Source organism: Grampus griseus (assembly GCF_964374135.1).
Source record: "Grampus griseus genome assembly, chromosome: 4".
Lineage (NCBI taxonomy): Eukaryota > Metazoa > Chordata > Mammalia > Artiodactyla > Delphinidae > Grampus > Grampus griseus.
In genome coordinates this window covers 122,701,640-122,728,774 of record NC_138997.1, presented here as the reverse complement: position 1 = coordinate 122,728,774, position 27,135 = coordinate 122,701,640, and the positions used below count along the sequence as shown (strand labels likewise).

The 27,135-nt window shown below is 39.3% G+C and overlaps 1 protein-coding gene across 1 annotated transcript in view; it reads left to right on the top strand.

Annotated features, from left to right (window-relative positions):
- Window positions 1–6,927: 6,927 nt before the first annotated feature.
- Window positions 6,928–27,135, top strand: part of PDE5A (phosphodiesterase 5A) — a gene marked incomplete at its 5' end in the record, with an annotated part of 135,391 nt that continues 115,183 nt past the window's right edge. The window contains 2 exons of the mRNA XM_082653112.1: window positions 6,928–7,049; window positions 25,830–26,418. Of these exons, the coding sequence (XP_082509238.1) occupies window positions 6,928–7,049; window positions 25,830–26,418 (711 nt within the window). The remainder of the gene's footprint in view (window positions 7,050–25,829; window positions 26,419–27,135) is intronic.

The window sequence follows — 27,135 nt, the reverse complement described above, 5'->3', positions numbered from 1 at the left end:
CCAGCAAATATCTACTGAACACATGCTATGTCCCAATCATGGTGCTTTATTATATAATATTATTCCAGTTGGATTCCTGAGGGGGCCTCCACGACCCCCTCATCCTGCTGTTTACACCCTGGTATGATCCCCTCCCCTTATGTGAGGGCAAAACCTTGACTTGCTTCTTTCAACTGAAAAAAAGGTACAACCTGAAAGTTGAGAGTTATGTTTTATTTGGTGGCCTTACTGAGGACTATATCCCAGGATACACCCTCTCAAACAGCTCTGAGAAACTATCCCATAGATGTAAGGGAGGAACCAGGACATAGAAGAGTTTCTGCTGGGAAACAAAACAAAACAACAACAAAAAAAACCCCATGTAGTTGAACATCAAAAGACTACTGCTAACTAATCACATACACACACAAAACAACAACAACAAAAAACAGACAAAACCCAGACATTTCATCTTAATGATTTTTAGTGCTTTTCTATTTATGGGAAGATGCAAGAGTCTGGGCTCACAGAAATTGTTCCTTTGTTATGCATCTTAACTATCAATATCTAGGGCCAGTATCCTGCTTTTCTCCATCCTGTATTCCCCTCTGGGCACACTGTTGAGGCAGCTGCAGTGGCTGATGGCTTGATGGCAGGCAACATTCATTGTTTACTGAAATGGCAGGGAACTTTTTTTTGTCCACATTTCCAACAAATAGAATATGGCAAAAGTATGTATGTATTTATGTGATTATGGGTATGTGACTGTTCGATTACATTATTATAAGCTTATACTGCCCATCTTGGTGGAGGCTGCCTCCCTTGCTGGCTTTGAGGAAGCAACTGGCCATGTTGGGAAAATCCGTGTGGCAAGGCACTGACAGTGGCTTTGAGAAGCAGAGATTGGCCTCCAACCAATAACCTGTAAAGGTCTTCAGCCAGAATCCAGCAAGAAAAAGAATTTCTCAGTTCTACAATCACAAGAAATTGAATTCTGCCAAGAGCCTGAGTGATCTTAGCTGAGGATCCTTCTCCAGTTGAGCCTCGGATGAGACTGAAGCTCTGGCTGATACCCCGACTGCCTTGTGAGACACTTCTGAGCAGAGGATCCAGCTTAACCAACCTAGACTCCTAATTCACAGAAACAGAGGTAACAAACGTGTGTCGCTTTAAGCCACTAATGCTGTGGTAATATCATTGCATAGCAATAAATATTGAAGAGCTCCTCAGTCTTTGTCCTTCTTGACCTTGAAATCTTTGAAGCATACAGGCCAGTTATTTTGTAGAATTTCTCAATCTAGGTGTGTTTTATGTAAATCCCTCAATCTCATCCTCATGATTAGATTCATGATTTTGGCAGTAATGACACAGAAGTAACATTGTGTCCTTCTCAGGATATTCTATTAAAAGGTGTACACTGTTGGTTTGTCCCAGTATGAGTGATAATAAATCGAATCACTTGGTTAAAGAGACATCCACAAGGTCTCTCTGTTGTAAAGATACTATTTTCCCACAGTAAGTAATAAGAAACCTGTGAGGAGATACTTTCATTTTATTTTATTTTACTTATTTTTTATTTTTTATTGGAGTGTAATTGATTTACAATGTTGTGTTAGTTTCTGCTGTACAGCAAAGTGAATCAGTTATACGTATACATATATCCACTCTTTTTAAGATTCTTTTCCCATATAGGTCATTACTGAGTATTAAGCAGAGTTCCCTGTGCTATACAGTAGGTCCTTATTAGTTATCTATTTTATATATAGTAGTGTGTATATGTCAATCCCAATCTCCCAGTTTATCCCTTCCCGCCTTACCCCCGGTAACCATAAGTTTGTTTTATACATCTGTAACTCTATTTCTGTTTTGTAGATAAGTTCATTTGTACTGTTTTTTTTTAGATCCCACATATAAGTGATATCATATGATATTTGTCTTTCTCTAGAAGTCTGACTTACTTCACTCAGTATGACAATCTCTAGGTCCATCCATGTTGCTGCAAATGACATTATTTTGTTCTTTTTTGTGGCTGAGTTATATTCCATTGTATATATGTACCACATCTTTATCCATTCCTCTGTTTTTGGGCATTTAGGTTGCTTCCATGTCCTGGCTATTGTAAATAGTGCTGCATTGAACACTGGGGTGCATGTATATTTTCAAATTATGGTTTTCTCCAGATATATGCCCAGGAGTGGGATTGCTGGATCATATGGTAGCTCTGTTTTTAGTTTTTTTAGTAACCTCCATACTGTTCTCCATAATGGTTGTACCAATTTACATCCCCACCAACAGTGTAGGAGGGTTCCCTTTTCTCCACACCCTCTCCAGCATTTGTGTGTAGACTTTTTGATGATGGCCATTCTGACTGGTGTGAAGTGATACCTCATTGTAGTTCTGATTTGCATTTCTCTAATGATTAGTGACGTTCAGCATCTTTTCATGTGTTAGCCATCTGTATGTTTTCTTTGGAGAAATGTCTATTTAGGTCTTCCACCCATTTTTGGATTGGGTTGTTTGTTTTTGTGATATTGAGCTGCATGAGCTGTTTGTATAATTAGGAGATCAATCCCTTGTCAGTCACTTCGTTTGCAAATATTTTCTCCCTGTCTGTGGGCTATCTTTTTGTTTTGTTTATGGTTTCCTTTGCTGTTCAAAAGCTTTTAAGTTTAATTACGTCCCATTTGTTTATTTTTGTTTTCATTTTCATTAGTCTAGAAGGTGGATCAAAAAAGATCTTGCTGCAATTTATGTCAAAGAGTGTTCTGCCTATGTTTTTCTCTAAGAGTTTTATAGTATCTGGTGTTATATTTAGATCTTTAATCCACTTTGAGTTTCTTTTTGGGTATGGTGTTAAGGAGTGTCCTACTTTCATTCTTTTACATGTAGCTGTCCAGTATTCCCAGCACCACTTTTTGAAGTGACTGTCTTTTCTCCATTATATATTCTTGCCTCCTTTGTCATAGATTAGGTGACCATGGGTGTGTGGGTTTATTGCTGGACTTTCTCTACTGTTCCACTGATCTATATTTCTGTTTTTGTGCCAGTACCATACTGTTTTAATTACTGTAGCTTTGTAGTATAGTCTGAAGTCAGGGAGTCTGATTCCTCCAGCTCCATTTTTCTTTCTCAAGATTGCTTTGGCTGTTTGGGGTCTTTTGTGTTTCCATACAAATTGTAAAAATTTTTGTTCTAATTCTGTGAAAAATGCTATTGGTAATTTGATAGGGATTGCATTGAATCTGTAGCTTGCTCTGGGTAGTATAGTCATTTTGACAATATCGATTCTTATGTGAGGAAATACTTTAAGCTATGTAGATATCCCACCCATCATCACAGTCTCATTAATTAGTTTTAGCAACTATTAATAATTTTCTAATTACTTGATTCCTTTTATATTTATTAGTTGGCATTCTACTGTAAGGAACATTCCTTTCTCTTCTATTTATTTGCTTATCTAGTTTTTTATTTATATCAGTATGGAATCACAGTTTCTTATTTTAGTCAATGGTTTAAAATTTGCTGCTATCAGTATATATTTTGATATTCCAATTGCTTCAGACTTGTACATTGGAAGCCCCTTTCATATACGTCCTCTGTTCTGATATGTTGGTATCATTTTTAAGTCTTTCTTATTTTCTGTCAAAACAAGATTTTCCAGGCATATTTTGTACTTTCCCTGTCACAAACCTGGAATCTTTTCTCCAAAGACTCCTGGTTTCTTTTAAAGTGAAGAGTGGTATTTAGAAACCAAAATCTGGGACTAAGTGTACTCATAGTCACATGAATGTCATTGCTTCTAGTATCTCTCAGTGACAGTGGAATATATACTGAGATAAGTTTATTAAAATATGTGCAAGACATGTACACTAAAAACTATAAGACATTGCTGGGAGAAATTTAAAAGATCAGAATAAATGGATAAATATACTATGTTAACAGATTCTAGGACTCAGTGTTATTAAGATGTCAATTATGAAGATGTCTTCTGCTTAGCATCTCACAAGGCTGCAATCAATTTATTGGCTGGGATCATGGTGTCATCTGAAGCTTGACTGGGGAAATATCTGCTTCTGCACTCACTCCAGTTGTTGGTGGCATTCAGTTCCTTGCCTTTATAAGAGTGAGGAGTTCATTTTTCTTTCTGGATAGAGCTCCTTGTAGGCAGTCAGCTGGAGGCTGCCCACAGCTCTTAAAAGCTGCCTGCATTTCCTTGTCATGTGGGATTTCCCCACATGACACATGCACACACACACACACACACACACACAAACACACACACACATTTAATTTTTAACCTCCAATTCCATTTCAACACCACAATGTACCTTCTAGGCTTCCTGTTCAACAATGGGAAACCTAGATCCCATTATATGTGCAAATATATTTACTCAATTTTTTCAAGCCTGGAACATATAGGTTTGCTGCAAGGAAACAGAAGATATTATGTGGTATTTGAAAAAAAAAGGCAGGGAATATGTCATGACTTTTATAATTTGTGTTCTCTTTTTTGGAAAAGGAATTTGATCATCTGTGGTTTTGTTTGTTTTTTCTAGTTGTTTGAATAAAACCTTTAGCAGTAGAGGTCAGTAAAAATCATGCAGAACCTTGTAAGCCATGTTAGAGAGTTTGGGTTTTATTCAATGGGAATACATTGGAGGGCTTTCTGTTAAGTCATTGCATTTGTTGTAAGTAGCATTCACATCATTTTCCAAGTTATTTCCTGGTAATGTTTATTATTTACTCATTCTTCAACTTATTCTAAAACAAGATTTGAGATGGTTAGAGCAATCCATACCAAAAAGTTAGAACATACATAAAATAATGGGGCAAATTGGAATAAAGAATAAATGGAGCTGTAGAACAAAAGGCCAGGGTGAGGCCAGTTCAAAATATGCTTAACTTAAAGTACTTTAAAGTCACAAGAGGTATTGTTTTATCTGAGTTTTCTAGAGACTAGAACATTTTGAAATGCCTCATCCCCCATCCCTTGAGATATACTCACTCAGGTTAACAGGCCTTCACAGTAACCCTCAACCCAACATCTACACCACACAGAAATGAAACTCATGATGCGATAGTCCACGGATTGTTTGTCTTGCACAAACTTTTCGGAAGCCTTCCTGATTTCTGATAATTTAACCCTTTGAAGTTAGGAGAGAAAATGAACATTTGGATAATGCCTGTTAATTTAATCATGGTAGCCAGCCAAGGCAAGCAATTCAAGCCAAAAATCCACTCCATCTTTAGTAAGACGTAGAGTTTTAAATTATAATTGACCTCTTGAGAGGAGAAACGCATGGCTTTCCACAAGGAAAAACTGAGCACTTTTGTTCATGAGCACTGTAATCACTATCATAGTAACAAATTAGAAGAGAACTCCCATTTTAAAATCTGATATAATTTATTATACATTACTTCATTCTCTACTCCCTTGCTTGGTTTTTATTGGTTTGTGGCTACTTGCATACAACAATGAAGTTTCAAAGAAACTGAAGTTACAAAAGGACAATTATTTAATGCAGGAAGTATAAACCATTGCATTGGGGGATTGGAAGACATTTTTTAAAGTTCTCATATTATCTGTTTAATGATGTGTTTCTATGTGGTGAGTAATGTCTTACATTCTTGCCAAGAATATTTTGAAAGGAGTTTGTAAAAAGTATGTCAGCTAAATCACTTTTGGTATATCACTGCTAATGGTGTCATTCGCACGTTGTGAAACACAGCTCCAGTTTAATTTTGCCAAAAAAATTAGGTCATGGCAAAATACCATACTAAAACTGCACGGAGATGGGGATGAGGATAAAGCAAAGGAAGACACCAATTCTTTTTTGTAAAGCATGATAGGGATTGGACAAAACAGGGTAGTAAGGCTGAGCCCTTTTAAACAGATACTTTTTTCGTGGTGTGTGTGTATTAATTCCAGTTCAGTATAAATGATGAATTAACTTAAAATTGGGCTAACTGGCTGCTCTGATACCTGGGTAGTGCCCGTACTCTCGTTAACCTAATTGTACGGAGACGCCCTTGTTTTCTGACTTCATACACAAACCATCGTGATTATTGTATTTCAATCTACCTTTTTCTTTTTCCAGTCAGGAAAAGGGGCTTAATGCAAATTAAGCCTTTGATGAGAAGGCACTTAATTTATAATTATTATTGTTATTATTAACATTAAATCACGGGAATGGTTTTGTTGGAAGTTACCCACCAGGACCTGCAAATCTATTGAGGTGACACACGCCCCAACTCTCCTTACCCAGGAGTGGTCCTTGGCTGGGGCGCTTTGAGCCACTGCGCTGGTGGAGCTCCGAGGAAGGTGCGTCCCCGCTCCTCCGAGACCCATGCGCTGGGCTGGTGGAAAGCGAGGCGGGACAGTCATTGTTCTCCCAGGCCTGAGGAAAAGTGCCCGGGCTACCACCACCTCTCATTTTCGGGCGAAAATAACCCCAGCTACCGCTCTCTGGGCTTGGGATGGTTCTCCACAGCGCGACCTTCCCTTTCCTAGAGTGGGACGCCCAGCGAACACACCCAGAGTCACCTTTGCGCGCTCCTCTGGAGCCGGCTCGGCACACAGCGCACCCCAGCGGCCGCCTTGGCTTCCTTCTAGTCCTGGCCATTAGGCTTCCGGAGAGCTCGCCAGTCGCCGCCGCGGCCGCCTCGGAATCTTGGGACTGGAGAGACTGCGAGAGCCAGTCTCAGCCAGACCCCAGGGAAAGCGCGGGGCTGCTGCACCCCGCCACACCTGGGAGCGGTGACGACCGGGAGAGGCGGGGCACGGCAGGAGGGTGGCCCGGTGCCTGAGCAGCTTCGCCGAAAGCCGGCCGGACTGGAGCAGGGCGAACGGGGAGGGTCTCGAGGCAGAGTCCAGCTCCTCCAAGGGAGGGACCCCAGCTGGGGTGGAAAACCAGCACCAGCAAGCCGCAGAGACGCGCCGCGCCGATCATGGAGCGGAGCGGCCCCGGCTCCGCGCGGCCGCAGCAGCAGTGGGACCAGGACTCGGTCGAAGCGTGGCTGGACGATCACTGGGACTTTACCTTCTCTTACTTTGTTAGGAAAGGCACCAGGTAAGAAGAGGACCCACGGAAGACCCTGCCGGGGCCTGGAGCGTGACCTGGGGCTGATCTCTCTCCCCTATTGAATTTTCCCCTTCGTTAACCATTAAACCGTCTCCACTCTCAGGCCCTTTGCTTTTGAAGTAGGGCCATGATCCTGTTACGGTGTAGAGACCTCGACTTTAAGGCCAGTACAGTCGAAAAACCGTCGGATTCGATCCAACTTGCTCACAAAGTTCAAATACAAAAATGAACGTGCCGACTTCCCCCCCCCCGCCACACACACACACACACACACACACACACACACACACGCTGGCAGCCCCGGTATTCCCTGGGAGCAAGATTATTTTCATATATCTGCGCTCACAGGCCTTCCTCTAGCCCTTCTCTAGCCTCCTGGTTCCCCTAAAAATCCTTAGCGAAACCAAAACAGTTTTTAAGCCCCTTCCCTGCAGCTCCGGAAGCACCATTTCCAACGCGTTCCCTGTGGCTCCGCTCCTCCCCCGTCTCTCTTCGCCCCGGCCCTGGCGGGGCGGGGAAGCCAGGGTAGGGGCGAGACCACGAAGAAGCCCAAAGGCAGCAACATGCCGGAACCTTCCCAAAGTGAGTGCTGTCGCCTTTTGCCCCCTTCCAGTCCCCTGGTTGTTTCGCGCTCCCCTTTTCCTTCGCTTTTGCGCGCAAGGCGGCGCCGCCGAACGGGCTCCGCGGAGGGGTTCGTGGCGTGCACACAGGGCGGTGGAGGGCGCGGCGGTGAGCGGACCCCGGCGGGTGACAGGTCCCGCGGCCCGAGGCGACCCCAGAGGCCAGCTCTTCCTGGTCCGGAGCCAAGCGCTGGGGCGCCTGCTGCGGAGGGCGGGGAGGAGGGAGCCTGTCCTTTGGGAGGCGGGGTCCTGTCCTTTGGGAGGCGGCTGCGCAGCGAGCAGTCGGGGCGCGCGTGGGAAACGTTCGCGGGAGACTTAGAGAGGAATTGAGGCTGAAGCCGAGGGGCTAGGAGGGTGGAACGGAGAGTGCGTGGCAGGCTGGTGCCCCGAAGCCGGAGGAGTTGGTGCGAAGCCGGGGCGCGGGCAAGGCTGCTGCGCTCGGACTCGGGCTGACTCCCAGACGCACCCCTTTGGAGAAGGGGCCCGAACCTCGCCGTCGCCGGCTCCCGGCAGCGGCCTTCGGGCAGCTGACGCTGGCCGCCTCGCCGGGAGGGAGACGCACGCGGGGCGGTGATGGTGAAAGGGCCGGCCGGGGCTGGGCGCTGGGCTCCCACTCGCCGGCGCACCGCTGCGACTCGGCCGGGCGTTCCCAGCCAGGGGCCGGTGCAGCGCGGGGCGAACGGGCGGCCGCGGGCGGTGGCGCGACCGCGGGGGCGGTAGGGGAGCCGGCTTCGAGTTACCGGCCTCACCTGGGCACGTCGTCGGCCCCCGGCGCCTCCTGGAGTCCAGGGTCCGTCGAGGCCGCCTGATCTGCACCTCCAACTCATCACGTTTGCTATGTTGCCTTTTGGGGACAAAACAAGGTACTTCCTTCAGCATCTCCCCGTCTTTCCCACTTTCCCCGGGGGCGCGGTGGGGGCCGGGTGCTGGGGGGTGGCACCCGAGTCACACCGGCGGGCGACGCTTCACTGAAAATGGACTCTATGAGATTTTTGTCTTCCTTTACTTTCCCGTGGATGTAATACTTTGAGGTCTTAGATGGGGCTCTTTTTAACTCTACGTCTTCTAACGAACGTTCGGAGTTGGTGTCGATTTGATCACTTTCGGAGGTTTTTAATAAGAGGCGGTGGCTTCGGCGCAAATCTTATCTCTTCTGTTTAATTACTCCGCCCTCCTTTTAAAATCCTGTTCGCCGCTTTCGCCTTCTATCAAAATCCTAAATCTGGAGCGACCAGAGGATAAACCCTGAATGGAAAGTGGTTTCTTTTCGAAGAGGACTTTTCTGCGAGTTTGGGGTGAGGCACTAAGACCATCTAGGTCTGGAAGTATCGATTTCTGGGAGCCAACAGTTTTTAGAGGTCACCTCCTCGTAGGCCATCTGTCCCCGGTTTGCTTTCACCCTTGCACACTTCCACTCTTCCGCCCTTAATGAACTGTATAGCGCATAGAATGGAGAATGGGCAGGAGAACTGGGCTGATATTTTAAATGTGTAGGGGGATGTTCTTTAGAGATGTTCTTCAGGCAGATTATTAAGAAAGAACAAAATTACTTATTTTAAAATCAGAGTAAATGTCCTTTGTCTCCCCCCCCCCCTTTTAAAGACATAAACTTGGGATTGTTTGGCGGTAGGTTTTAACTCATACGTAAAAACACTTCACTTTGAGAGCCTGCCAAAACTTTGAGTTACTTTTTTTTGGAAAATAAATTGAGTGAGTTAAGTTACATTTCTTTTCACATTACTTTTTTTCCCAAGTAGCATAGGATTAAAATCCCAGTTCTCAAAAGTACACTGCTTAGTGTAAAATTTAGACCTTCAGTTAGGGTTTTTATATTACAGTTGATGTTGACAAGAGGCTGAGCCCTTTCTGTGATATATATATGTGTGTGTATACAATCTTGAGAGAAGAGTTTATGCTGAGTGTAAGCCGGAAAATGAAAGTGTAAGACATTCAAGAGTAGGGCAGGCCCTCAATTTTAGGAGTTACAAGGCGCTGAAAGTTGTCAGTGTGAAGAATATAATCTAAGTCTTATGCGTAGCCAGAGGTTTTTCAAGAAACAGTATTCCAGTTTGGGCTTATATTTGATGGCATTAACTGGAAACTTAAATTAGGAACCAGAGATTGGGCACTAGTTGATTATAAAAAGGCCAACCTGCTGAACACGGTGTGATTCACATGGTTGTGGTCAAATCTTATTACAGACACCTTAACTTTACAGGTAAGTCGTTTGTTTGTTTGTTTGCTTTAACAAGAAGATCACATTACTTTGCTTTTTTCCCTTTTGTTACACAGTGTAAAAAATGAATACTGTATGTGATTCAGGAAACCCATGCAACAGAATAGCTCTGTAGAGGCGTTTGGCGAGTTTTAAGATTTTAAATAAATTTGAATTCACTGAGATTGGCCATCTGTGCCTGTAAACAGTCTCATTGATAGAACTATTTCTACCTTATTTGATTTAATTGTTGTTTGACATTCATGCATGCTTCTCTATTCTCTCCCCAGACTGAATGGTCTGCACTCAATAGTAGTCACTGAATAGAAGGAAGGTTCTGGCACTAAATTCTCATTTAAACACCTGTGAATTTTGGTTGACCTTGAAAGCAATTATTGCTGCTGTATTACATTGTTTCCTATAATTATCTTCAAATACAGAGCTAAGCACCTCCTTAAAAGCTATAGCTTGCAGCACACAAATAGATGCTTTTCAGCAATCAAAACCTGTTTAAGTGAATTTTGAGAGTGTCAGTTGAACGATTCGTAACATAATCTATAGGCATAAAAATTACTTGGAGACTAGTAACTGAAACCTATGGAAAACCTCCACCCTTGCTATCATAGAAAACTTTGCAGTCCTACGAGTTTGAGATGCTGCGTTCATTAAGGGCTTTAATGCTTGTGCATTCACAGATGAAGCCTTTCTGGTGCTAATGCCACTTTAACAGCTGTTGTTATTCTTGACAGCTTATTAGAATAACTTACCTTTCATTAGTTACTAATCAGCTCTGTGATTGTGCACGATGTTTTAGATCGTTTAGAATTGTAGGGGTAATATGATTGACTTTTTATTGCTGTTTTTTGTACTAGACAAAAGCTTGAGAATATTTGGCATATACTGGAAATAGGAGATACTAAGTGAGGACAACTTTTTATGACCACTTGGATCAAAGTCCAGAAACAGAAGTTTTACACTCGCATGTAGTTTTCTATGATAGACCTTTTATTTGACACTGCAAAGCTGTGGTGAATTAGTTGATGTTCCAGGTCCTGAGTTTGGGATTCTTTCTTTCTTTCTCTCTTTCTTTCTTTCTCTCTGTTTTCTTTCTTTCTTTCTTTCTTTCTTTTTTCTTTCTTTCTTTCTTTCTTTCTTTCTTTCTTTCTTTCTTTCTTTCTTTCTTTCTTTCTTTCTTTCTTTTCTTATTTTTTTCTCATCTCTAAAAGCTGTAACTTTTTTTGCAAGATATTATCTTAAAGTCAGATGATAGGTGTAAAATAAATATTGCTATTCAATCTTAAAAATGATTGTTTCTATGATCATATAGGAATATAAACTCACAATTTTCAGACACGTTTTGTTAAGCATATTTTGTTAAGCAGTCACTAGTGTTGAAGATAATAAAATCCTGTGGGTATTGACTCAGTCTGGCTTTGATATTATTTCTAATATTTTCATTATGGTAATTCTGGTGTAATAATGTCCTTTTATCCTTGTATTGCTTGTAACCAGGGTCCTTATAGCCAGCTTGAAGATACCTTTTAGTGCCCTAAAAGTACTCATGTGGATTGAATTTGGATAGGATTGAATCTGGAAGAATCCGTATGAGCCCCTGAAATGATGTTTCTCATTGCTCTACTATCACTAGTGTTCTCAAGGTTTCATATTCAGTTCCATTTTTAAAGCCCCCAATACAAGATCATGATTCCTAAAACTGTGGTACAACTAATGCATTGCAATTAGTCATTCAAAATAAATCTATTTGCTTAGTATAACACTTAAATAGGCTTGTGGTACAATTCAGTAGCTTTTTTTTTCAGTTTGTGATCTGAAGATCTATTGGAATTGCCAATATTTTCTTAATATCGTCTTCAGTACCTAAAGATGAGCAGTTTTTAGCATTTTGATTATGTTGTACAACAAAATTTCCTTTTTAAATAGTTCCACCTAAAGAAATGACTTGAGTCTGGTCTCTGATATCATTTCTTTTAAAATATTTGAAAGTACTTTCAAATTGTATGGGTAAAGTTTGTACCTTCACCCTTATCTGATTACAGAGAGTAGTATGTCTTACTAAGTTGCTTCCCTTCCTCTATATTTGAAAATGTGAATTAACTTAAAACTGATTGAACTTCCTGCTACATTTTAATAATGCTTGGAAAAGAGTTCTTTCATACTTGAAAAGGCTTAAAAAAAAGTGCTTGGTGTTTATTAGTTTGTTCCCCAAATATTTTTCAAACTGTTTATTAAACCTGTAACTGTTGTGTTGAGTTAGATCTTTTTCTTTGTTCTCAGGGCTAATTGTAGGATAAAAACTCATCTTAGGATAAAAGCCTTTGGTAAGGACTGCAGAGCAGTTAAATAAATCACTGAGTTGATTGATATTGGAGGGTTGAAAATGACTAATTTTTGAGTTTAGAATGCAGACTAGCTACTGACTTTGCAGGACTTCTTATGAGATTACTTTAGCTGGACAGATGTAGATTCAGTTGAGCAATGTTATAACTGATTGATGTGGCCTTGGAAATATCTGTTAAATCAGGTTCTCAGTAAAAAAAAAAAAAAAGTGCCTGTGAATTACAACATAAGAATAAAAATTGAAGAAAGTCTTTCCACTTGAGTCATTCATTTGATATTTAGTTCTGTAATCTTATTTACCGACTTGGTATTCTCATTTTATTTTGAATCATAGTTTTTTTCATGGTGTGAGTGCTTTATTCATATTCTCTAACTGGTAGGAATTTATACTTATTGCCAACTAAATATTTAAGGCAGGTAAAGAAAACTGAGTGTTAAGTTCATAAGAGTCATTCTGATGAATATTCTAAAAAGCTTTAAAAAAGCCATATATATGGAGATACAGATATCCACGTGCCCCATTTGTAGTTTGTAGTGAACATGCTTTATGAAGTCTTAGGTGCCATTGTTAGCTTCTGTGTTCTTTGAGACCTTTCTCTTGATTCTGAATTGTAAAGTAAGATTAACATTTTGCAAATTGTCTTCTCTGAATAATTTTGTTACTTATTATATTTTGTAATAATAAGTATACTGAGGTCATAAGAAGAGAAAAGCTGATTTTTTTTTCTTTTTAACATCTTTATTGGAGTATAATTGCTTTACAGTGGTGTGTTAGTTTCTGCTTTATAACAAAGTGAATCAGCTGTACATATACAGATCCTGATTTTTTAAGCTGATGAAATAATTAAAACACACACACAGGATCTTTGAACTTTAGAGTTGGAGGAAATCATGTAGTTCAGTGTCTTTCAAATTTTTTTTTTTTTTTTTTTTGCTCGGGCCTCTCACTGTTGTGACCTCTCCCGTTGCGGAGCGCAGGCTCAGCGGCCATGGCTCACGGGCCCAGCCGCTGCGCGGCATGTGGGATCTTTCCGGACCGGGGCACGAACCCGTGTCCCCTGCATCGGCAGGCGGACTCTCAACCACTGCGTCACCAGGGAAGCCCAAGAAAGACATTCTTATTGATCCCCAGTATCTTAGTTAAAAAGCTTTTGGTCACAAGTGACAAAAACTCAACTTGAACTCGTACATAATTAACTCACATGATTGACGTTCCTGGAGATTGGTTTGGGTGTGAAATAATCTTGTCAACATTCTTTTTGTCTGTATGTTTATCTAGTCCGTCTGTCTTCCTTCCTTCCTTCCTTCCTTCCTTCCTTCCTTCCTTCCTTCCCTCCCTCCCTCCCACTCTTCCTCCCTCCATCTGTCCTTTTGGCCCTATGCTGCATTGGCTTTATTCTCCAGTAGACTTCTTCATGAGCTGGAAAAGTTTCTTCTTGGCAAGTTTATGTGGGTCTTAAATTTCTCATGTTTGAAAAGTACCTTCTTATCCATATCAGCCCTCTCAAAATTATTTGGCCTTGCTTGTATCACTTGCCTGCTCTGGGCCAGTCATTGTGTTGGGAAGAATAGGGTTGTCTCAGTACTTTGTTGGGGCAGGTAATGCATAGTGTGATATGTCAGTGGGGGGGGGGGGGGGGAGGAGGGGAATTCCCCAAAGAAAGTGATGTGAGTGCATCCAGAAGTTCCAGATATCTGCCATACCTAGTATTGACTTTCTCTCATTTTAATGTGAGTTAAATGAGGAATTCTTAAGAGTAGGTATAATTTAATCATAGCATTTATGCAACTGTAATACCAAAATAAATGTAAAAGTTAATTATGAATAAAATGATAAAACTCTAGCCAAATGCAAATTGACAACATTCATACTTGTACAGTGAATATGGCCCTGATTGGGATGCAGGGGGGTCTGGTAAGGTCAGCTTGCCTTTGCTACAGTTGCCTTGTGATGATTCACTTCTCCCACTGGATCTCTCGTAACAATCATGAAACTTTTAGTCCTATAGCACAATACACCAGCTTTTGGTTTTTATTTGGCTTGAAAGCACATTTACATATTAAATCTACCTCTTTTATTTTCTCTTTATCTCAGAACCATTGGGCGGCAGTGTGATTGTAAATACAAATATAAACTTGACTGCTAAAATTGCAGGATAGTATTTGATTATAAGGTGGTCATCCCAGTAATTTAAAGTGTAATTTAAAGTGTACATCTTTTACTTTTTTTTTTGGTTTTAATTGTCATTAGTGTGAAAACGCAAAATTGAAGCATTTCCATAGACAAACTACAGATCTTCAAACCATAATTGCTCTGGACTCTCAGGGCTTCTCATACCTCATATTGGGCCATGCCAATCTAGTCCAATCTTTCCCATCTCTAAGCTGCTAAACAAATCGGTTTACATATTTACAGCATAGATTTTGGTTATTAGGTTTTCTTTCAGATGCAAGTAAGTTTTCCTTTAAGGAACATTTTCCATACATGTGATTGTGAATGCATGGAAAATTACAAAACATTTCTCTTCCAACTCTTGGTCAAATTTGAATGTAAAACCATGTGAAGCAGTTCTGCATTTTATTTATATTTGGTCCCAGTAAGCTTCTCAGATGTTTTCATAGCTGGAGAAAACTTGGGAACATTAAATAACTTTAGACAGCATTTGTTTCTAATCCATGCCAGAAGCAAGGGAACTACTCACTGTAACATCAGAGTAGAGATTATTGGAGGAATCACTTGGAGGTGTCCCAGATAGCCCCTGTTTCATTTGATACACTGTTATAGTAGGTTAATCTTTTATTCTTCTAAACTGTTGCTTTTTTTCTTTTTTTTTAAATTGAAGTATAGTTGATTTACAATGTTGTGTTAGTTTCAGGTTTACAGCAAAGTGATTAATCTTTTTCATATTCTTTTCCATTATAGTAAACCATTGCTTCTTAAAGGGGATGCTGTTTGGCATTTGGTAGTGATACTTTTTGTTATTGTGAGAAACTGTTCAGCGTATTGCAGGATGTTTAACATCCCTGGGCCCCAGACACTACATGTCAGGAGCACCTGATTATTGTGACACACACTTCCAAATGCCCCCAAAAGCTGGCACCACTACTTGGTTGGGAGCCACTGTTCTGAACTCTTTAAAATTTACTTCAATTTATGGTGGTTAAGGGCCCCAGATAGGACAGATTTAAGCTTCAACCCCAGAACTACCTCTTTCTTAAAAGTATGACCTTTAGGTACTTTATTTGCTTTCTCTGTGAAATGGGAATAATAGCATTTACTTCTAGGGTTCTTAAGAAATTTAAAGGAACTAATACATATTTCCTTATCTTTTATAGAGTGATTTTCAGTAGTTTACTATTTATTTTACCTTGAGAATCATCAGTACCTTAATTATAATTGCAAACTTTGAGAGTCATCCCCTTATTCTGATAAGTGGGAATTAGAACAACAGAACAGGGATTTAATAGACTTTGTGTCCTTCTCATTTTTTAGAAGAATTTTTATTAATGGTTTAAACAGAACCTTTTGTGGATTGTGTAAGGTACTGGAAAGGGAATTGGAATGGGAGTCCAGACCTCCCGACTGTGTCCCAAGCTTTGTGACTGGCCCAGGTTAATAAATCTTGGCTTTAAAATGGGAGGTAGGAGGGGGTGAGAAATCAAGGCAGAGAAATTCATAAATGAGTTTAAAAATCTCTTTCAGCTCTAAGTATTCTTGATTCTCACCAGAGGAGCAGAGTATCAACTTCTTAGATTGAATAGTTTCCTTTAAGTATTTTCCAAGTATGAGTGGTGGATCTAGGTCAAATTTTACAAACAATGCAGCTAGAACTGTGTAAAATGAGGATCCAAGAGCAGGAGAAATATATACATTATATTATATTTTATGTGAGTTATTTTTATGTTTTTCCTACAGATAAAGCACATTTCCATATAAATTATCAACCATCCCTTTTTAGACAGGAAACTAACACACTTTTTGTAATTCTGGTTTTAGTGGTTAATTCATATGAATGATGAAAAAAGCACTGGAGTGAAAGAGAAAGGGGTGAAGTTTTATAGGAGACTTAAAAAACACGATCATGCATTGTGTTTTGTGGGCCATTCAGGGCTTGCAACGTTTTCCTCTGTTTTGTTTGAGGCACTCTGCAAATCTCCGCAAATGTTACTGTTCCTGGGTAACCTCCTTGAGACCCAGGCATCAACCTACTTACAGAATTCCCCCAAGTAAGCCCCCTTGGGTAGGAACTGAAATGGATCAACTTTAACCCCCAGATCTCTTGTAGCAGAGTGTTGAAGCATTGTTTTATCAAGTATTAAAATCATTCTCCAGTTTAGAATTATGGTTATTATGAAATATTGCTATGGTTTTTATTATAATTAGTTGTATATCACATTTGTTGTCAAACAGTTTTATGATATCTGTGATATTTTGAAAAAATCGTCCCCCAAATTCTATAACTTATTTTTAAAAATTAAGTTCTGAGTAGTAATAGAAAGTGATTTTTCTTAACTACATGTTCAGCTCTTAATCTTTATGTGTTATTCAGAAAATTTGTTATATGTAAGTGTGGTTATTGGTCTAGGGAGTCTATGTTTTTTCTATTCTAATTTGAGAAAATACCAACATTAAAACAATTTTTTTTTTGCACAGGTGTTTCTATAGAGAAATTAGTGCTTTTAAACTAGGAGCTTAAAAAGAAATAATGGCTAACATCATTATTCTGTAGAAACCCATGAATAAATTCTTTTTATTTTTACAAAAAAATTAATTGCTTTTGAAAATATATTCCAGTTAATGTTCGATTAACTTGGGAATTCCCTGGTGGCCCAGTGTTTAGAACTCAGTGCTTTCACTGCCAAGGACCCAGGTTCAATCCCCAGTCTAGGAACTAAGATCTTGCAGTCCATGTGGCATGGCCAAAAAAACAATGTTCAATTAACTTAAAAACAGTAACTATCACATATTAAACACTGTGTACCAGACTCTATGCCATCACTGTATAGGCATGATTTCCCTTAATTTTCTTAAGAAGCCTGTGAGGGTTAATGCCATTATCTCCATCTTATAGAGAGAGTAAATAGTGCACCTGAGGTCTTATCTTAGAAGCAGCTCCAGAGTTGAAGCCTAAGTCTGTCCCACCTAGGGCCCTTACCCACCATTTTCTACTGAAGTTCAGCATCACTGTTAATGGAAGCAATGAAAAGACTCATAGATTTAATGTCATGAGGAATTTAACTCAGGAAGAGGCTAAAGACCCTGGTCTAAAGACCCCAAATGTCTGACAATGGAAATGTCGAGCTCAGCCTTTTCCTGCAGCAGCTGCTAGGACCTGGCCGCCTGGCCTTTTGAGTGCATGCACTCATTTAGTTTTGTAGTGTGCTCTACCCACACTGAAGCACTGTCTTGGAGAATGCAGTGCTGTTAGTGCTATAAAGAAGCCTCATGAAATCAAAATGTGTTAAATGTTATTCCTCGTGACACTGATTTTTATATTAAATCATCATTGCATGGACAGTTTGAGCTGCAAGAGTCTTCAGTAAAGTAGAATATTAAGACAGTAAACTTCTGATTAGATTCATTGTTTTAAAAGAGTTGAGATTTAAAATCCAAGTCACATTTATGGTAAACTCATGACAAGTTTTTATCTTGGCTTTATTTCCTGGTGTCTAATTAATATCAATCTTTTGGGTTCGTTACTTGCTCAGTATGGGAAAGGGTTCCTTAGTGAGCGCTGAGCAGCAGCTGTGGTACCCACAAGTTTGAAACCACAGATGGTTTTCATGTTAAGCTAACATGAAATCTAACATTTTAGTTAGATGGGTGCATGTTACCTGAGAGCAATAACTCCCAGCATTGATTCTGGTACCCTCCAGGGTTTCTCTAGTTATTTTAAGACATATTGTAAAAGTTTAAAAACAAAACTAAATTGAATTTACCCATTTTAAAAAGATATATAATACAACTCATTTTTGAGGTAAGCAATTTTTTGTGTAATAAAATATGGAAGGAAATAAATGACTGGAGAATAATAAAACAGATTTTGGTGAGGAGAGAAGGAATGATTTGGATGGGATGTTAAACATCAGGATCTTGTCATCGATTATAAATTCTCAGCATTAATTTTTATTGTATTTCCCTTGGCTGTGGCTTTATTTCAAGGTCCAGGGCCTATTGTTTTTCATTAACAGCCTTGTAAAAGTTAAATCAACTCTAAGACTTCAAGAGGGCCACTCTGCTTGTGATTGCAGGACAGTTAACAAAGACTTGCTTATACATGAAAGCAGAGTCTCTAAGTTATTAGCGCTTGGAGCAGAGGGTAAAATACCTTTGTGGAACTTGCATGCATTTCATTCTTTCTGCTCAAATAGCTAGGATGTAGCTTATGGAGAGTTATGATGTAACTCTTCTATCTAGGGGGAAAACTTAGTGGGATTCTATAATAAATGACAGTCTGCAGTATCTGCTTTGGACAAGGACTTGGAATGCTCAGGATGCATGTAGCCAGCCTATTTCCAAACGCTATTAGACCCACTCGGCCTGTGGACCCATACCACCTGGAACACGACCTCTTTCCCCCTCACTTCCTCTGATTCTCTTGGCTGGACTTTATGAGGAAATGAACAGCCATTGCTCTTTACCCCAGCCCTACGTCTCCATTGGAATGAGTACTGAGGGTCTAGGAGATAGCAACATCTTAAAAATATGGAAGAGATTTTGAAATGCTTCCACATGCATTTTCTTTTCCTTTTTAAAAAACTTTATTTATCTATTTATTTATTTTTGGCTGTGTTGGATCTTCGTTGCTGCTCGTGGGCTTTTCTCTAGTTGCGTCGAGCAGGGGCTACTCTTCATTGCGGTGTGCGGGCTTCCCATTGCGGTGGCTTCTCTTGTTGCGGAGCACAGGCTCTAGGCACGTGGGCTTTGGTAGTTGTGGCGCACAGACTCAGTAGTTGTGGCTTGCAGGCTCTAGAGCACAGGCTCAGTAGTTGTGGCGCACGTGCTTAGTTGCTCCGTGGCATGTGGGATCTTCCTGGACCAGGGCTCAAATCCATGTCCCCTGCATTGGCAGGCGGACTCTTAACCACTGCACCACCAGGGAAGCCCCACATGCATTTTATAACTTGTCTCAGACATCAACCCTGTGTGGTGAGTGAAGCAGTAAGAAGTCTTTCCCCTGTTTGAAAATGGGGAAGCTGAGGGGCAAAAGGAGATGACAGGAGTTGACCAAACTAATAATCATCACCTACTGGCCTGTTGATAACATAAGAAGTTGTGGGAGTCTTCATGACCTGTTCATACAGCTGACCATTTTTATAATGAAGGACTTGTACTCTGGAGAAAACGGCCTCTAGAGAAGTTGTGATTGGTTCAGCCTCAGATCTGTGTATTCTTATAGTTGGAACTAGAGTTGTTTCCTGATGGCCAGTTTGGTATTCTTGACTTTATACTGTGCTGAAGACAGTCAGTACCTTGCACTTCATGAAGAAGGTAGAACAGGCAGTATTTCCCGTATTATGTAGAGGATGAAATTGAAACTCAGAAGAAGAAAATTGTTTGCCACTGGTCACAAATCCCATTGGCAGCAAATGCTAGATAATGATTGGAATTTTGAATTTATGGCTGAAAAACACAACTTCTCGGGGTGCTTTGTAAGTCCCAAGAATTTTTAGCAATTAGTCAACCTCCGTTTTATAAGTAGATTGCAGTTTGTTTTTTTCTCTATTAAATATATGGTATGGTTTGGACAGTAAAATGAAAAGGCTTGATTTAAGGAAGAATTTTATGCCACAAATTATTAATCCAAGAGCTTTCAAAAGGTTCAGTTATCAAACACAGGATCACAATGTGGTACACAGGATCCTTTGTGCTCTTTAAACGATAAAATTAGTGTTAGTGGTTTAATAGCCTGGAGCTCATTAGTATGCTCCACAGAACCTACCTTTTCTTTGTTGTCTATCTGCCAGTAATTTCAGTTGGGAAGAACAGAATATCGAACGACTAGTGTGGCTAGCTAAAATACAGGACACCCCGTACAATTTGAATTTTAGATTCTACTTATATTAAAAAATTATTCATTGTTTATCTGAAACTCAGTTTTAACTGGGTATCCAGTATTTTTATTTGCTAAATCTAGCAGCCCTGAGAATTACTCTTCTCTTGAACACATTTATTATACATTCTTTTCAGTGCATCATTTTAGGTTTATAAACCATGACCTGTTTTCAGAGAAACATAGGCATGGGATTCAGTTAGATTTTTTTCAGAACACAATCCTTAAGAACGTTTGTTCTCTGAGTCCCTTGGGGCAGTGTTTTTACCTCAGTGGTTTAGTGTGCCATCCCTTTACGATATGGATGGAAAGAATTAAGTTAGAGAATGTGTATTATAAGTGATTTTATTCTCTCTATGCCTTATGTGTTTAAATTTGATTTTTGATTCTTTCAGATGCAGCTAGACATTATGAAGTGTCTTCATGACAAACATTGGTGTTCTGGGAACTTTTATAGTCTTACAGGCTGTAAGACTGGGAATAGGAGACCTAGATTTGATTCCTGATTTTGCTGCCAGCTAGCAGAATGTGTGTGGTTCAGCCATTTAATTTAGCTGCATAATTGAGAAAGTAGGATTGTTAGTGTCTGCCTCACCAGGTTGAAATAAAATGGTGCTTTTTTTCCTTTCAGTATCACTAATGTAAATACTTTTCAAAATCTCATAGACTCAAGGAAGAGAAAGAAGGGAAAATAGAGATCCTGTCTCAGGCCATAGAGGTGATTTGCTCCAGTCAGAGCTACCAGCCAGGTTTCTTGAATCTCATCTGGTATATTTACCCTCGTATTTGACATGTCCATCTTTCCATCTTTCTTCATTCACATGCAGTTACGTATAACTTCACATGACAGCGAATACAGTACGTGTATAAATTAACTTCTGGACACAATATAAGCTTCAGTTTAGGGAGGAGAGGTCTGGGCTTGCTCACTCCTGTATCCCTGGTGCCCAGCCTAGTTAGTGCTAGTTAGTGACACTCTCAAGGACCTTCATGAGAATAATCCATTCTAGAGAAAAAAGACACTTAAAAGTGAATCCAGTTAAAAGCGAAAAATATCACTGAAAAGGTTTTGATTGGAACTTGATCTTGAAAAATGGAACCACAGGTTATGAAAGTAAGTTTACCTTATTTTGGACTTAGTAAAATTTAGATTATAATGAAAACTCCAAGCTAATTTGTAAAATATACAATTTTCTGGCAAGACTATGCCATAAACCAATATCTTTACTTCTTATCTGACATTTGCAGCAGGATCATAGAGTCTTTTTCCCCAAATATAGGTTTTTAAAATTAATATTTGAAGATGTCATCAGTTCTTCCAGCAGCCCTTCTTAATCTAGAATGCAGTTCTTTGAATAGAATTCTCTTTTCAGGTATTTGTTATGTCATGATCCTTGCTGTTTTTTAATTTTTTGATTGTTAGCAGTTTTTTTTTATTGAGCTTAACCTTAATTATCAGTGGCTTTATGTAATATTAGAATAGTTCTCCAACATCACTTTGGTTTACTTCTAGAAATTCTGTATCTTACATAAGAGTTTAAATTTCAGTCTGCAGGTGATTTGTATTTGTAGAGATTGAAGTATTAAAAAACAATCAACACGAAATGATAGATATTAGTCTTAGGAAGGACGGCCCACTTCATACAGCCACATAGGTCATGCACTGCAAAACGTCAAGGGATGCCTGAAGGGAGAGAGGTGTGAGAGATGATTTAATTTTATTTACGGTTGGTTTATAAGTGATTGTTTTGATGTTATGATAACATATGTTTTCCATACACAGGGATATATCTACAGGGACTCAGATAATAATGTGGTCATGAGAAAACCCTTTCCCCCATTACTGGTGATTAATAAAAATTGTTGATTGAATCACTGGATATACCAGGTCTACTGTTCCTGTGTCATTTAATACTGAGTTCATCTCTCCAAGAGAATATCTAGAAATACAACACTTGTGAGACTATTAAATATAATAATACAAAACACCTAACAAAGAATTTTTGGACACTGGCTCTGTTTAAGACATATGTTAGGCCCTACAGGATATATGAGGGTAAATTAGCCATGGTCAGTTATGAGGCTTACATCCAAGGGGTGATGAACGTTAATAGCTAAAACACAATGTTGATTTTCTGTAACAAATATATCAGCATTCACATTTTCAAAAGACTGTTGTCCCTTTTAATGCAGGTGATTTAGGAGTCGTCATTTATTTATTCATTCACTTCACTCAAATATTTATCAAGGACTCAGTATGTGACAGGCGTTTTCTAAGTACAGGAATGCAGTCGTGAAGAAGACAGACAAGTACGAAATTTACATCTCATCGGAGGAGGCAATAAACTAACAGATTAATAAACCAGAATAGATGATAGTAAGAATTCAGATAGTGTGGGGGGAGAACATAACGTGTCGGCACCACCTGACGTGGAGTGATCAGGGAAGACCTGTCTGCACAGGAGATGGAAGCTGTGATCAACAAGGTGCAGATGAGGAGAGCTTTCCAGACTGGGAGCAGTCTGACGTGCTTAAGGAACGTCAGGGAGGCATGGGTGAGAGGGACTATGGTAAGGGATTGAAAGAGTTTGAGTTTTATTCTTGATTCAGTGAGAAGCCAAGTAGGGTAGTTAAGGTGTTAAGGTTTACTTTGTTCGAAGATGACTCTGGCTACTGTGTGGAGAGTGGATTGAAGGGAGGCTAGTATAATATCAGAGAGACCAGTTAAGGGGCTGTGGCCGCAGTCCGAGGTGAGAGATGGTGGGGTTTGGACCAGGGAAGTGGTACAAGAGATAGAAATGAGCAGATTGGACTATAGGGTTTTAGAAGTCAAGGTGACAGGACTTGGCTGCTGGATTAGAAGAGAGAGTTGAAGGAAACAGAAATCCAGAATAATTCCTGGATGTTTGGTTGAATAACTAGGGAGATGATGGTGCTACTTACTAATACGAAGAAACCTGGCAGGGAGTGAGGCTGGTGCAAGATGAAGGATGGGGCATTAGGAATTCTGATTTCACCATGTTAAGTTGTCTGTTTAGACATTCACATGGAGCTGTCAAGTAGGTGGTTGTATTAAAAAGTTGACCACCATTTTCCAATGAGAAGGTTAGAAATAAGAGGAGGCTGTGTTTCAGGTTTGTAACTGAAGTAGTTAAAATGCCTCTTTTTATATTGATTTGAGAATTTAAGTTGCATGTACATATTTTTAAATAACATGATATGTTAATTTAAATGTATCACTTTTTTCCTGTCTTACATTTTACAAAACAGTTTATTCAAATGCTTCCTGTACATTTTTCACATGCATGTCTGACATCAGTGTCTTTGGCACTACTACTGTGATTTTGGAGGTTATGTAAGCATTTCCCAAAGTATGTTCCCCTCATTTCTATCGAAGTTTTTGAGATACAGCATTATTTTAATATCAATGTATGTTCTCATCACTGGAAGTTTTGTCTCAAGCCATGGCATGCATTTATAAAACATTAGGCAATTATATTTTAAACGACTCTGTGCTAGAGGTATACACCAGAGATGTGTACAATATACTTACTGCATTGCTTTTTAAAAAACTTTTGTTTATTATTATTATTATTTTGGCCGTGGTGCATGGCATGCAGGATCTTAGTTCCCCGACCAGGGATCAAACCCATGCCCCTGGCAGTGGGGACGCAGAGTCTTGACCACTGGACCACCAGGGAAGTCCCTACATAGGTTTTTAAAGAGAGCTTTAAAATGTATAACTATATCTAACACTTGGAATTATGAGGTAATCCTGATAATATCTGTGTCATCTTTTTTTGACCCATTTCATTCTAGACCGGTACCATTTCTGGGTAATATATATTTACCAAACAATAGAGTGTTGTTCAAACTAAAATAATTAAGGGAACATTCTATAAGTGAAAGACTTAGTAGAGACTCTGAAAAAAGGCTAACTCTTCTTTCCCCCTTCTGGATCTTCTTTTTTCACTTAATAAATTGTTGTGATTATTCATATCAGTATCCATGACCATTTTTAAATCTTTGTCTAGTGTTACATTTATAAATGTGCCATGATGTGTTTTCCAGGCTTCTGTTTGTGGTATTAGGTTTCTTCTCATCTTTGCTGTAACAAACAGTACCACAGTAAATAAATACCCTGGTACTTCCTTTGCCACATGTGTAAAATCTGTGGAACAAAGGATAAATGCGTTTTAAAACTTGTTAGATATTGCCTACTTGCCCTCTGAAGAGGTGTTATCAATCTCTACTGCATCCAAAAGGATGAGAGAGTGTCTGTATCCCTACACTGTCCAAAATAGTACACTGTCAGACTTGTTTATCCCAGCTCTTTGGTGAAAATAATCAGTAAGTCATTGTAGAGTGGAGATTGCATTGCTCTTATAGGCCAGTTCTTTTAAATATCCTCAGTGGTAGCAAGTTTTTGTCTTTTGAAAGTAAATTTGAGTTTTGGAAAAAGTCAAGTCTAATGCATAAGCTATATATGAAGTTAGCCATTACTCTAGGTTTTTTGCGGTTTTATTTGCTTGTTTTGAGAGGAAGGCTCAGTGAAAAAGAAGATCTAACTTTCAGATAAAGCTAATATTCTTATATGGCGTATGAAATTTTTTAGAAGTTAGTTTCAAAAGAAGAGTTTCAAAAATATCTAAAGTAATGGCACCATCAGTTGGCATAAGATTACAGCTGCCCAAGAGGAATTATTTCAGTTGAACAACAATCATTTGGATATATATGATCCGGTGTATTTGTTTTAAAAAATCACCCACTGTGAAGGCTTTATCTCAGACAGGTCTCTTCATGGGATGGCACATTAACAACATAAATAATTTAAGTTTTCTCGGGCTGAATTTTTTATACTAGTTATGCTTACTTTTTTGTTTTCCTCCTTTATACAAGGAATAGGTAATCTAGAAGAAGAGATCATTTTTACCATTATCTGAACAAACATTATCAGGATGATATTAATGAAAATCTACAATCTTTTTACTACATACCAGATCAAATTGTTTATATTTTTCATTTCCCTTTCTAAATCTAACGTATATATAGCAATATAGATAACAATTATCTAAAATTAAGCATATTAGCTAGCCAAATTCAGATAAATTTTTAAAAATATTTAACTTCGGAACAAGTTGTGTGTTTTAAATAGCAAATTAATTTCCATATCTATGTTTTCCTAAGACTATTGTTAAGTTTAGTGTCTTTTACTTTAATACAAATTGAATTTGAGAGGAGCAGACTTGACACTTGACGTGTGGTAAATCAGATATTTGAAAATACATGTATATAGGAGTCAGGCTTTATCAAAGTGTTCATTGAAGCAACTGTCCTCTACAGATTTGCAGAATAAAACTGTCTTAAATAAACCATCTTGTTTTTATTTTCTATGACAGATTGAACCATTAATGCCTCAGTTTACCATGAGAGGATTTTTAGAAGTTTTCAGGGGTAGCAATATTTAAGGAGGGGTGTTCTTCCTTATGTATTTACTGTGTCTACATGTTCTTTTCTGCAGAGAAATGGTCAATGCATGGTTTGCTGAGAGAGTTCACACCATCCCTGTGTGCAAGGAAGGCATCAGAGGCCACGTGGAGTCTTGCTCTTGCCCCTCAGAGCAGAGTCCCCGTGCAGAGAGCAGTGTCCCTGGAACACCAACCAGGAAGATCTCTGCCTCCGAATTTGATCGACCTCTTAGACCCATCGTTGTCAAGGATTCTGAGGGAACTGTGAGCTTCCTCTCTGACTCAGAAAAGAAGGAACAGATGCCTCTAACCCCGCCACGGTTTGATAATGATGAAGGGGACCAGTGCTCGAGACTCTTGGAATTAGTGAAAGATATTTCTAGCCACTTGGATGTCACAGCCTTATGTCACAAAATTTTCTTGCATATCCATGGCCTCATCTCCGCTGACCGCTATTCCCTGTTCCTCGTCTGTGAGGACAGCGCCAACGACAAGTTTCTTATTAGCCGCCTCTTCGACGTTGCAGAAGGTTCAACACTGGAAGAAGCTTCAAATAATTGTATCCGCTTAGAGTGGAATAAAGGCATCGTGGGACACGTGGCCGCTCTTGGTGAGCCCTTGAACATCAAAGATGCATATGAGGTAAATAAACTGTTGGAACAGAGGCGGGGTGAGGGGTGGAACACAGGTGGGGCATTGGACAACTACTGTGAATCGTGGGGATATTTGACACTGAGATGTAGTAACGTGTGTACTTATTTAAAATGGGAATATATGGCAAGAACTTTCCCATCTTTTAAATGTCAGAGTTTCTTCGCTAATGTCTGGGTCAAGGATAGAGGCCCGAGAGAAGTCTTGTCCTGTTTTTCTCCTTAATGATAATTTAACATAGGTCATCTCATATTTGTATTCTTTCATCTTTTTACCTGATCACTCTACATATCCCCTATCTATGTTATCTCCATGTGAACTTCTGGGAATTTACTAATATTCTAAAATGATAGGTCCAAAAGCCATCAGAAAACCAAACCCATGGTCTTTTTAAATTCATTCATTCAGTTAATCATATTCATTCATTTGAACTCCCATTGACAGCAAAGTCTGATTTTCTTTCTTTCCACTCTTTCGTTTGTTTTATTAAACAAATAAATTTACGGATAGCTTCAAAAAATGGAAATTTTTGCCCTACAGTATTTCGATGGAAAGATTTGATATTTATTCCACTTTTACTTCAGTTATGGACTTAAAGATTACACTATATGATTCTTGAAATTTCCCAGTTAAAATTAATCTTTTATTACTAGAAATAGAGGTTTTAAACAAAGCATCTTAATTGAATGATACTTACTATGTTTATGA